Source organism: Pezoporus wallicus, unplaced genomic scaffold (assembly GCF_028554395.1).
Source record: "Pezoporus wallicus isolate ANWC-B61680 ecotype Strahan unplaced genomic scaffold, APGP_CSIRO_Pwel_v1 contig_8542, whole genome shotgun sequence".
In the NCBI taxonomy this organism is placed as follows: Eukaryota; Metazoa; Chordata; class Aves; order Psittaciformes; family Psittacidae; genus Pezoporus; species Pezoporus wallicus.
In genome coordinates, this window is record NW_026640148.1 from 5,210,710 (window position 1) to 5,224,295 (window position 13,586).

The 13,586-nt window shown below is 36.0% G+C and overlaps 1 protein-coding gene across 14 annotated transcripts in view; it reads right to left on the reverse strand.

Annotated features, from left to right (window-relative positions):
- CACNA1D (calcium voltage-gated channel subunit alpha1 D) overlaps positions 1 to 13,586 on the reverse strand; it is a 188,297-nt gene that overhangs the window by 67,121 nt on the left and 107,590 nt on the right. For all 14 annotated transcript variants that reach the window (XM_057417736.1, XM_057417737.1, XM_057417742.1 and 11 more), the window contains 9 exons: positions 12,148 to 12,235; positions 11,462 to 11,488; positions 5,975 to 6,135; positions 5,155 to 5,380; positions 4,805 to 5,012; positions 2,679 to 2,799; positions 1,532 to 1,646; positions 752 to 821; positions 85 to 154 (listed from right to left, as the gene is read on the reverse strand). In XM_057417736.1, the coding sequence (XP_057273719.1) occupies positions 85 to 154; positions 752 to 821; positions 1,532 to 1,646; positions 2,679 to 2,799; positions 4,805 to 5,012; positions 5,155 to 5,380; positions 5,975 to 6,135; positions 11,462 to 11,488; positions 12,148 to 12,235 (1,086 nt within the window). The remainder of the gene's footprint in view (positions 1 to 84; positions 155 to 751; positions 822 to 1,531; positions 1,647 to 2,678; positions 2,800 to 4,804; positions 5,013 to 5,154; positions 5,381 to 5,974; positions 6,136 to 11,461; positions 11,489 to 12,147; positions 12,236 to 13,586) is intronic.

The following is a 13,586-nucleotide window of genomic DNA, read 5'->3' on the forward strand; positions in this document are numbered from 1 at the left end:
GACTCAGTGTTCAGCAGGAGCAAGTTTAGGATATTTTAGCATATAAACTTATATGCGTTTGTCTTCTGACTGGTATTCACATACCTGGTACATCACAGGGTGGATAGGGATCTTTATCCTCATCTTCTCCTTCTCCATATTCAGTAATTGTCACCTATAGCAATGAAAGGGATGCACAAGAAGAAAAATAAATTTACATGTACCTTGGAGTAAAAAATTCAACAGAAAGCAAACCAAATAGTGTAGAGTAAGGGAAGTGATACCTATGCTTAGTCAGAGTTTTCTGAAATGGGGTAACTCTAAGAACATAGGAGACCTGACAGTTTAATACATATTTTTAAAAGATTATTTTACTGTAGTATCCACATTCTTCTGGCTGTGTAGGTCACACTGAGATTATAACCAAGAGGCTCTAGTAAAAATTACCAAGAATGTTTGAACATTCTACTAAGAGTTTAGCATTCATTAATCTCTTCCATTGGATTTATCAGGCAAAATACCTACAGGGATCCTAAAATAACATCAGATTTTTCTAACATTAACTATTTCATGCTGTAAGAGATTCCCTTCTCAGAATATCCTGAAACAAAAAGGATTTTCTGGATTAAGACATTCTGTGAGGATGCAAAGCCCATAAAAAATATAGGGATGATGGGTTCATAAAAGAAACTGTACAATGCCCAACAGTCTTGAAATGCTCCCTAGCTGTAAAACAGCTTCTTAGAAAAAACACAATTTTTAGAATAAACACCTTACTATCCTTGGGGTTCTTCTGGTCACCTTCTGACTTCTCGCTTTTTTTATTTTCCAGACTCTCTTTTCTACAAAACAATACAATAACAATTACAAAGCACAACATGTAAAGACAAAAGATTTTAAGTGAAATATACTCATTTGATGAGAAGTTAAAACAACATACCTAAAACCACAGTTAAATATTCAAAATGATTTACACAGCTGCAGGTGCCAGAGCAATAAAAATCTATCACATTTGAATGCAATGATCCATTAAAAAGATTATAATTTTGAATACAATTCCAGAAGCTAATCCCTAAAAAATTCAACACATGATCATTACTCCTTTCTAGAGGGATAAACTGTGCCCTTGGACTCACACAAACAACTGGCATTGACTTCAATAGGCCTGCACTGATTTCAAAGGAAGGTTTTCTTCTTGTCTATATAAGGCTTAGAGAACTGATTCCACAGGGAGTTCTGCACTGGCAACAACAGATACATTCTTTTTCTAATTGCACAATAAATCTTGCTGTTGCAATGTTTAAATATCAGTTGGCTTATCATTATGTCCTTAATTCACCCTATTTTCCTAATTACTACCCAACTTTCACCTAAAATCATATTAATTTTGTATTATTTCAAAGTCTAGGTAAACCATTTCAATATTTTCCTGAGCCAAATAAATTTTGAAGAAGGTAAAGATACTAATATGAAGTAAAAAAATCCTTATGGAGGAATTCAGTACTGTCCTCCTTCCCTCTCCGGCTTATTCAACATGCCCATGCTATCTTACCTCGCATTCTTTTTCCTTTCCTTTTCTTCAGCTTCTTCTTTCTGAGCTGTATTTAGACTTTCAGCATCTGCCAAGTTATCCACAGCAATGGCCAAGAAGACATTTAGCAAGATATCTATTTCAAATCATTTTAAGGACATTATGCTTTACTATATTTGTTTGGTTTTTATCAGCAGAAACACTGAAAATGTGAAAGATATAAAACGCATATTACCGACCTACAGCACAGCAGTTTGTGACACTTAAGTGCAGTGCAAATAACACTCATTTAATAGACTAGATTAATACTGGGTGTAAAACGAGCAGAGATACTGATTTAAAATAGCAGAATATTTGACATTTGTTTTTGTCAATGAAATCCACCTTTATGCTAGGCTGAGCAAGCTTCAAATATGAAGTATTGTCTATTAAAAGTGAAGACTGTTCAGGCATTTTGAAAAATTCATTTTTGTCATACACTGTCTTCTGGTCTACAGCAATCTATATAAAAATCTGGAGTTCAGTCCATATTAGTCAAGTACCAAACCTGATATAAGTAGTCTATAACACAGAAAATAGAATGGGCTTGCCCTTTTATCACCTCATGACCTTTTACAACTTCTCGGAATGACATTAGTTTCTTTTGACATATGGGACCAAGGAAGCATTTCCAGTACACTGAAGGCAAGAAAAAGGAATGTTTTGGCAGACTTAATCCTAACTGACTCAACATTTCTCCATGCAGATTTCTCTCATATGGTCCCTTCACTATACAGCGGATCACCAGCTCCACTGTCAGTTTATATCAGAATTAAGAGGGCTATATCAAGCGTCAGAAAGAGGATCAGGAAATTACTGACACTGAGATCAGACTACATTCCACGCATTTCAGAGGCAAAGAAATCAAATAGAGACAAGCAGGGAGAATAAGGCTGCCTTCCCACTGGAGGAAGTAAAAACACCAGCTCTGGTTTCTGCCATTATGGTGGCTGGAGATAGAGATCACTGCAGTCTCGCTCATTGGGGAAGAGTTACAAAGCCTGTATAAAGGTTTTGGTGAATGCAGGAAGCACTTGCATGTCCACTGCAATTTACTTCCTCCTAAAATAATTTTGCTAATGTCTGTGGCACACAGCCCTATTTGGAGGTTTTTGAGTGCAAAGGATACAGTTACCACAGATGAAGAGGATAATGAAATATATACAGACTATCATGCCTGATGATGATGGGCCACCATAAGCCATTATGCCATCATACATAACAGCATTCCAGTCTTCACCTGTTAGAATCTAAGAAGCAGATATATTATTAGTAACTCAATATCAAAATGAGCAACAGAGAAATATGTTTCCTTTGACCACAGCACACAATAAGGCTAACCTTCTGTATACAGAAAGCAATACCATAACCTTTTCAAGCACTGTTTTAAAATTTCCATTTAAATAAGCATATCATAAAATGGTTTGGATTGGAAGGGACATTACAGATCATCTAGTTCCAGCTCCCCTACCATGGGAAGGGACACCTTCCAGTTGCTCAAAGCCCCATCTAAGTATCTTCTAAAAGCCTGGATTTAACTCTTCTAGCTTTTATTCTATGCTACGCATTTACATCACTTAACTTAAAAAGCATAGATAATAAAAATAGAAGACTATAATTTTATTGATTTTAGCATGCAAAAGTGAGAGCCTTGATTTTCAGTAATGCCACATATGTAGTAATGCCTGCAAATGTTCACCACTCTTGAAAATCAAATTAATATATGTTTTAATGTTCTCTTTTTTTGAAATAGTGGCCAAAGTGTGGGTCTTTTTCTTGTATCTGCCATTTGTTAGTCCTGCAAATTGGTCTATCCAGTTTCAGTTTTAATGGGGACTGGCTGCCTTCCCATCATAAGTTATTTAATATACGTACCGCACACACTACTAATATAGCTTTTGAAATGGAAGCAATTTTAAACTGAATGGAGCTCAATGCTGTGGAAGAATTACATGATTCTCTTATTAGCTATTGTTTTACATAATTTCACTGAGGTCTAGAAGAATCTTACAGAAATCTGTTGATTAGTTAAAAGGATAATTTACAATGAGGCAACTCCATTTTTTTCTGTACATCAGAAATTCTGAGTATTACAAAGCAGGTTATAGGGGCACTTCTAAGTAACTTCTTAAAATTACCAGGTCTGTCATCAGAAAATATGTAATATTGACTCGCTTTCAAAGTAACTAAGTGGTTGTTCAAGAAAATAATATGCCTGCCAAATTCTTGAATCCATTTTTGAAGAGCTAAATTTATCAAGCTGATTTTCATAGCTGTTGAGCACTCAACAGGTTTTTTGTTCCTGAGTTTATTCTGAAACTGGAGGAAGCCTCATTCCTTTGAAAATGAGGCAGCCTAAATTCTAAATAAAATCCAACTCAGTTGAGTTTGAAAGTGCAGTCTTAATATTTAAAGGGGCAATGTCAGGTCAAATGTGGACACTTTTCCTCTTAAGGGAGTTTCTCATTAAGATCTCCTTATTTTAAAATTATGTGGAAAGATATTTTTTTTTTGTGCTTTCTCTGAGCAGCCAACAAATGAAACCTCTACCAAAGAGATAGGAACTTGACACTAAATTGAGTCTTGCAGGGTCAGCTTTAAACAGTCACCTATAAGGTCTGAAAACATTAATGTGCAAAGCTGAATGGGGAAAATGGCTAGAGAGATGAAAACAATTAGCCTAATTCCAGTATCCAAATTGGGAACAATAAAAAAAAGCATCACAAAATAATGAAGATTAAACTGTAAGAATGGCCCTTTTCCACAAGGAACAGACAAGTTATTGTAAATTTTAATAAACCTGACAGTGTCTCTTTAAAGAAATTAAAACTTGTTTTTATATTATAATAAGTGATATGGCTCATATGCAAATATGCACTCTTACAATGTTTCTCATTTTTTCCTGCTCGGGAATAGCTGAACTTTTATACAGCTGATGTAGTTAAAGAAAGCAATTTGATTAAAATAAAAATAATAATCCACCTCTTTTTCTAGTCTCGTATCTGATGGACAAAGGAGATTAAATTTTGTGAAGTAATATGACAGCTACGTTGCATAGATAGATCAAATAACACATGAAACAAATGGTACAAATGGTGCAGAGCTACCAGAGTACTGAGTTAAATGAGCAGAATGCTACTTAAAGTAAACTGGATAAACAGTATTTGTGATTTTATTTTCAGGCAACATGATCACTTACACAGTTTTGCTGATCATCAAAGGTAAAATGTTTCATACGAGATGAAAGAAAGTTACCTGGAATACAGTTAAAAGAGCTTGTGGAAAATTATCGAAGGTGCTCCGTTTTGTTTGAGTTTCATCAAAATTAAATTTGCCTCCAAACAGCTGCATTCCAAGCAACGAGAAGATTATGATGAAGAGGAAAAGCAGAAGCAACAGTGAAGCAATGGACTTCATTGAGTTTAACAAGGATGCTACCAAGTTGCTCAGGGATGCCCAGTGCCTATAAATTAAAATGCGTGTGTTAACACACACCAAAAAAAAAACCCAAACAAACCAGTAAAAGAGCAGAGCATGATGAAGTATTACAAAAGAATTGCTGACCACCCTTCAGCTATCCCTAAAGTTAGCAGTATTAATCTTACCTTGTTACTTTAAAAATACGCAGGAGACGAACACAGCGAAACACTGAAATTCCAAGGGGTGACATAATTTCCAACTCCACCAAAATGGTTTCAACAATGCCACCACAAACAACGAAGCAATCAAAGCGGTTAAAAAGAGAAACAAAATAAGCCTGTAGGCCCAAGCTGTACATCTTTACTAACATTTCACAGGTGAATAAAGCCAGAAGAACTTTATTTGCGATATCTGAAACAAAACATTAAGAAAAAAACAAAAAGACATTCCTGAATTGTTTCATAGATTCCATTTCTGTTTTCACTTATTTGTACTATGCTTTCTATACTAGTTCACAGCCTTTTGTTAAAGGAGGAAGTGCTGTTTTTTTTTTAAGTTGGACTGTATTTGATGCCTAAATGGCAAAAGCTACACAAGGATGTGAAGCTTCCTGCCACTTATAAACTAATTCGTCTTTCCAATCCATTGTGCAATTCATGGCTGCTCAACTCACAGCTTGAGTCCACACCGTAACTTAAACAACAGAGCTCACAGCATATTCTGCTGTGCCAGTAACTATTTGCTTTCTCAACTTTCAAGCATGGTTTAACAATAGAAGTACAGGTATTTACAATTCAGTATTGTCAGGTTTTAGCTGGTATGCCATTAAGCTATGTTACAGTTGTGGAAATCAAATACATTCAGTCATTTCTTGTATCTCCCTTTGGCTGGGCTGAATATCTTTCAGGACAGCAAATAACAACAAAATGGCAAAGTACAACAGCAGCCACTGATAGAATGCAAATACTCATAGTCAAGAACAGGACAAGTAATTTTTAAATGTACCTTGGATCTGGGTCAGCCAGTCAGGTTGATTATAATGCTCCGATGAGATAGTTAATGTGTTCAGAAAGACCAGGACAATAACAAGCCAATAAAATGTAACAGATTTTACTGCAGCTCTACATTTTCTTCGATTAAATCGATTCCAGCGACGCCAGCGTCGACTGAAAGTTCAAATAAAAACAAGTTTATTATTATACAGAAAAGATGAATTTAAGGAGGGTTTCTTCTGTGTAGAAAACATAGTGCAAGTACATACGTGTGAGCAAGTGTATTTTACAGATGTGCATGCAATACTTCAGATAGTTGCGTAAATTATTACCAGTTGAAAATTAGAGAGTGATAATTTGCTATTCCTTTTTTAAATTTCTCTACAGATTTTCAAATGTAGACCTCAACTTGTAGAGAATCTAACTGCCTGTGACATAACTAGACTAAGCTGTATTTAACATTTCACTAACAAGATAGTCTTCTCAGGCCCCATACACTTAATAGCAGCATAGAAAAGCCAATGAAGCAACTTAGAATTCAAATTACATTTAGCCTGAAACATAGGCTTTGAGTTTAGACACAGGCACAATTCTGGCAGGATTAAACAAGGCAGGAACATTAAGGTCAAGTTTAGGAAATCTACCCTATAATGTTAGTAATCTCAGTCAGTGACTCCTAGAGGTTTCTGCTGATGTGCCTTGAAATTGTGTCAGTGGGCAATTGTGTTTGTGGAATGACTAAGAGTGACAATCAAGGATAAGTAAACAGGCCCCATCTTGGTATGAGCTGGATTCACAAGTGAGGGTATTAGCTTAGCTGTGGACTCATAAAACTAGATTTAATTTCTCTGCTTTGCTTCTGGGAACTTTAACAAACCAATTAGTCTCCCTGGGTTGTATTTCCATTTGTGAAACAGGAAGAAAATATATTGCTGGTTCATAGGAGGAGAAGGATTAGGAAGCAGCTGATATTTCCTAAAAGGGAGGCATATAAAATTCATACACCCACAACTACAGCTGTGGACTCAGATAATAAAATTTAAGAACTGACAACTGCTTCATCCAACATTCGAGGGACAAAGCAAGCACAAACTCCAATGGAAGCTTGACCTAGCCTTAAAATAGGAAAGAACTGAGAAGAGTGTGCATGTATAAATTTCTTCCTCTATTTTCACTATCAAGCCAGTCTAGCATAAATCTATTGTGATAGAATGCAGTGGTCTGCTCCCCTTGCTCTGCCCCCTGCTTTCCCTTTTGCCAAAACTAGCCTAATAAAGTGATCCAGAACTGAGAACTAACTGGTGAAAAACAATTTCTTTTTTTCTAGGTTGCTTTTACTTGGTTGATTGTGTGATACAATTCACTGCATTGCCATATCACACAAAGAACATGAAGAATGAGTGGGTGAGACAGGGGAAGGGCACTGCAGCCCTTTTGGCAGTACCAAGACATCAAACCATGGCTTTTGAAAATTGTTACAAATAATTACATTAATTTCTTAATACTTTCAGTGTCTGAATTATCAGGTATTGTATTTACTATTTTTAAAATCAGAAATGCTTTACATCTATCTCAGAAAATAGAACCAATATGCAATAATATCACCATAAATATAACTGAGCTTGACACCGCATTCAAGCTTTAACTGAGTTTTCTTTATGCACCTTAAATTTGTACTTGCAGTACTGGAAATTAACACTAGTTTCAGATATCACTACAAAGATGATTCAAGCCTTTGAAGTATTCTAACCATATAAAGGAAAAATATCCTGTCCTGACCTAAATCAACATGGTATTCAAGAACATTCTTATCTTGTGAGTACCCTGTGAACCATGGCCATCATTAAGATGGCTCACTCCCTGGGTAGGTAAAACAGCTTTTTTATACAGCCTGTCACTGAAGTCAATGAGACAAGAATATCCCTCTTTGGATCTCTCTATTCAGAGGAGCCAAAAGCAGCCCCAAAGCATATTACTTAGAGCCCTCCGAAGCCAACAAGGTGCTTTCCCCCCCCCCCCCCAGAGGTCTGTAGAATCTGACAAAATAGTATATCTAAGTGATACATTTATGACAGCACTGCCAAAGGGTGTGCAATGGCACTCACATTTGGAAGCATATGACTAATGTAAGTAATGTGTAAAAATTAGTAATATGACTAATATGTAAAAAGACTACAGAAATAAAACAAAAAATCAAAAAGGAGGACAGGAGTAATTTTCTACCTTCATTAGATCGGTACAAGTAAAGAAATAAACAGTAAGCAGCAGAGTGAATTAGATGGCCTGTTGTGCCAGAAAACCTGTGGCTATAAAAGATAGGAAAACAAATTACACTATTTTCACTGGACACTGTTCTATGTTTTTGCAACCACCTCTCCTAGCTATAACCAAATAGCATTTTTTTTTTTTTTCTGGAAGAGCAAAATGTACCCTTTTCTTTTTAAAAGAAATTCCATTTTGATAACTTCGCAATGATATAACATTGCTTTCATGGAATTTAACAAAAACATAGAAGCTGAATAAACATTAAAATCACAAAGGACGTTTATAGTTGACGTAGTTTTGTTACAACAAACCAAATTATGTACTGCATTTGTTCTCATTAAATAATCATTTTTTGTTCATAACTATTTATAAGATCATTCTTCTTACAAATGTGTTCCCAGTTTCACTTTCATTCACTCAGGTATTCATGTGTAGCTGGTCCTTTAGGTACTGGGGCTTAAATTTGAATCCAGATATGGGAAATCCAGTCTTCCACTGAGTCTAACTGAACTCAGTGTGAGTCAGTCATGCAGAATCTATGAAGTTTATTTTTTTTACTTGCTATTTACGTGTGTTTGTGTATTGATACTAAGACTATGCAAAGCGTAGGAATATTCATTTTCAGCTGATTTTGTATCAGCAACCTTTCATTATAACATGGTATTTTTCTAAACTGGACTTTCTGTTTAGAACCACATGCAGAATCCCTGTATCTGTGAAACAGGCATGCCTCATATTTTCGACTGTAAGCTTAAAGAGAAGTAAATATTAATGCCCTAGATGAATTCTTCTGTAATTGTGAGTGCTAACATCTATGCGGATACTCTAGATTTCACTATTCTTATTTATAAAATATGGGACAGAAGAATTGCACCAGAGCATTCACTGTGAAAAACCAGAAGCATATGAGGTTATTTTTCCACTCCTCATTTTTCTAGTTACAGGATTCAGGGCATAGTACTAGATTTTTAGCATGACTTGAAGAGTAAAGTGTTCATTTAATCAAGTGGTTGCCCAGAGAGGTTGTGGAGTCTCCTTCTCTGGAAATATTCAAGAGCCACCTCACAATCCTGAGCAATCTGCTGTAGGTGACCCTGCTTGCTCAAGCAGGGAGGTTGGACTAGATGACCACCGGCGGTCTCTTCCAGTCTCAGCCATTCTGTGATTCGGTGACCATACTGATAAATGAGGAAGCGAATTCTGAAAAGAGGGATCTTCACAGAGGAAAACATGCACAAATCTCTTCAACTAGCAGATCCCCATCTTCCTCTAATCATTGCTCTGTTGCATCCATGTCAGGAGAAAAAGCAGTTGTTCTAGTATCAAAAGTTTCCAAATTCCACCTGGAAGATTACAAATATGCAGCACAGATCATATTTATCCATATATATCCTAGCATAATGTGTGGTTAATATACACCTCCACTTAACAAACTGGCAGATAATTGATGCATCTTGCCAGGATGTAATTCCTTTGATCAAGCACCCGTCTGACTGTATAGAAACATTCTTCTAAGGATTAACCTCTTTCTTCACTTCTGGTACAGCAGGTAGGGCTAGCTTGAAATTAAAAGCATTTTCTATTTTGATCCAAAGGCAAAGATGTTTACAGTCAAACCAATATCCCTGACAAGCCTGATTTATTTTACCCTGAAACACAGTGTACTGCCATTGCAGAATAACGTTCCTCCGTCTAGAGCAAAGATCAGGATAGAAGAGTGAGAATTAGACCAAGATTTAGCATTTGGCTTAGAATGTGCTAAGTCACCCCTGACCACTGAACATAGCCCATTACCAAATTCAGTTTAAGTATGATTGAAAACTTCTAGCGCCTCCAAATGAAAGACACCAACATCCCATTGCTGACTGTAACAACTTCTGTAAACAGATGCAGCAGTGTTCCATTTTTTCTACTATAATGGTAACTGGAAGCAATGGCAAGAGGAATTTCAGACCATTAGCACACTGAATTGCTTCTCTTTATCAAGCTAAAAGCAATCTCACCTAGTAATTCTTTTGAAGGGTTAAGCTCAAAGGTCCACATGGACATAACTGCTTCATTCATTTCATGAAGCTAAGGTCAGTTTCTGTAGCAGAGGGCATACAAGAAATTATAGAGCTTTTATAACCAATGATAAAACTTCTAAAAAGTTAGTTGTGCATTCACTACAATCCTAAATAGCCAGATCTTCACTGGCTGCAGTGGTCAGCAGAGTGAGGCACATTCAGATACTGTCACCAGTTTGCTGGGTGAAAGGGATGACAAAATAAACCTTGATCATAGCATCACATGAAAAAACCTCTCAGTGTGGAAAAGCACCAGTCAACTGTTCCCTGGGAGCTCTTCTCCAAAAAAGAAAGCAAGCTATTCAGAAGGAACACAAGTCCACTCCAACTGCTTGCAGCTGGTCAGCACTGGCAGGCCATTAAACCTAGTAAGGCTAGTAGAATAAACCTGGGTTTGCTATCCTCTTCATTGCTGCAAGAAGAATACACTGCTGTTACCAATGAATTACTTGCTAAACATCCAACACTGAAATCAGTTTTACTAAGGTTAAAAAACTTGAATGATTCCAGATGTTGCCAAAACTGCTGATGCCAGATGTTGCCAAATCTTCTTGATTGTCCCTTTTTATCACTGAAAATTTTCTGTGCAAATTATTTATTCTGTGGGTTGTCTGCAGCTGTAGGAGTGGTTTTTTTGCCCGTCAGGATTCACTAGGTCTACCACTTGATTACTTACCTTAAATCACTTTTTTTTTTTCCTCCTTCCTGGAATAACCTAACTTTTTTAAACAGAGTGTATCTTCTGTGCTTTCCATTACCCTTTCTAATTACTAAATACACATCCTATAAGACTGGAAAATAGAATCAAAATAAGGAAACCTGTTGGTTTTGTACTGGCACATCCAGTGTCAACATTATGAGGACTACTGATTCTTAGTTTTGCTGGTAACACTTCCTTTCTGCAACCATATGTGAAAATAGCAGCTCATATTCCCAAGTGTTCCTAGTAAGTGAAAAGAGAGCCACAAATATCAGCAAAGTAAACCAGGGAGTTTGGTTTTCAAAAGTGTTCATGGATACTTTACTCTCGTATTTACCAGTAACTGTTAGGAAGAATTTTCACACAGTAAAATTCGAAGTACAGTAAATAAGGAATAATTATATGAGACCATCATGATATGTAAACATTCACAAAGAAGAAAAAAAGCAATGGAGAGGAAAATACTGACCTGAATTTGGATTTTGAGATGGTTTGACTAGAAGAAAGGGAAAAGACATTTTTTAAGAATGTATAGAACATAATTAACACAAATTTGTTCTTTTTGGATTTCTGCAAATCAATACTGGAATTATATTTACACAAAAACAAACTTTTAACAAAATGCATCATGAACGCTGAATTTCTATTATTTATTTTCTGAAATACCATTCCTGAAGCTTTACAAATTTTCTAAGTGAAAGGAAGTCTCCTTTAAAACTAAGTAAATAAATTGCTTATGTAGAAGCTCCTTGGAAGTCATGAGAAGCTGAGCAAATAAATACTGAACACCATGAGATACAAAAATACTCTCATATATTCAGTTATTGCCAAAAAAATACATATTCTCCAGATCATGAACAATTTAACAGGAAATGCTTCTTTTTACATGTCATAGCGGACTTCTGTTATTTTCTTTTTATTATGGACATTGCATTTTATAAAAGGCTTCAGGAAACATGGCCCACTAGAAGTTTAGTTGAATTGTTTTATAGCTTCTACATCGAGCATTTCAGCAGAAAGGCAAAATAAACCCAAGTGTCATACAAAGCTTGACTATTTGAAAGCAGTTTTGGCTAAATAAACAACAGGGGAAAACAATCCTTTTATATTTTGAGATGATGAGGGTTAGTACTTGAAAGCAGCCTGTGTACTCACCATAAGCTCCCACAGCATGCCGGGTTCTCTCCTTCTCCACTAACATTTTCCGTGTTCACTGATTCAGTTTCACTGGTGGGCATGCTTGCTGTGAGGAAACAGAAATTGCTTTAGATTGATAGCCAAGAAAGCTTTATACAGAATGTGATCTCCTGTTCTATTGCAATAAAGCCTCTACTTTTTGCAGGTCTAATAAAAGATTTATCTTCAAGTCAACAGAAATATAGAGGGGGGGAAAACACGTCAAAAGGTGCTTGGAAAAGATGAACAGTCAAAGTTCTCAGTACTTCCTAGGGAAGAACACTACTTCCATTTTTATAAAGCAGGCACGAAAAAAAAATCTACTAACAAGAAAAGCATAAAATTAATGTTGATGGTTTATACAGTAGAAATATCACATAAAGTAGGAAAAAAATTAGAGGTGGAAGATGCACTGAAACTAGAACAGCTGGAACAAAAGATCTTACAGGTATTCTGGGATGAACCTTTTGCTGCTTGGATGGTTTTCTTGTTTGGGTTGTTTGTTTGTTTGTTTGCTGGGGAGAGTTTAAGCCAATGTCTGTGGAATGAGAGCACTGAAGGCAGAAGGCCTACAATGCGTCTCTGTTAGGGATGTACGACTATCTTGGTAACATAAATGAGGCTTGAAGCAGACTTAATTACATCCTAATAGAAGTGAGATTTGAGAATCAGGCCCTGAATTTGCTGATTTGTCTAAGGATCAAGTACAAAGTGAGAACTGTTAGTAACAGCTTCTCATATATTGCCTCAACTCTGACAGAGATACATGGAAGTGGTAAATGGTAGCTTGGTTTTCATCCCCATCAATTACATCCAAATAGAGAGACTGACAGGTCTATGCAGGCTAAATGTTCAGCTATTTGCAACTGCTGAGAATCTGTCCCATGAAATGAAATGTTAAACACAGAACTGGCATAACAAAGAAAGATCAAAGATGTTCATGTAGGTGTTTGAATAAACAAGGGGCTTTAGGCAGTAAGCACAACAAAGCTTTCTTTCAAAAAGTCCTGTTTTAATGATTCATTCAGAATATTACTGAAATTGCATGCTTCTAATATCATGCTTCTCTTTATAAATCAGTTTTATAAACTGAACATTGATAATCTTGTGTGCATTTCACAGCCTAAAAAGTTCAAAGGTAACTTCATTCAAAAGCAAACCATCTTTGATGACATCCAAATTCAAGTATTAAAATTAGAAAGGATTTAGAGAAAAAAAAAATTCTAAAACTATTTCAGACATAGTCTCACATCTTCAGAACTAATATTTTTTATTTAAAATGCCAGGGTCTTTTGCATTAAATGCAGGGAGTTTCCCTGTCTGGTAAAGAACTGAAGCAGTTTTCTTGCTGGGTGACTTACACGCTATTAGGAAACACAACATTACAGCCACCTAATGATGAATATTTTAGCACTTGT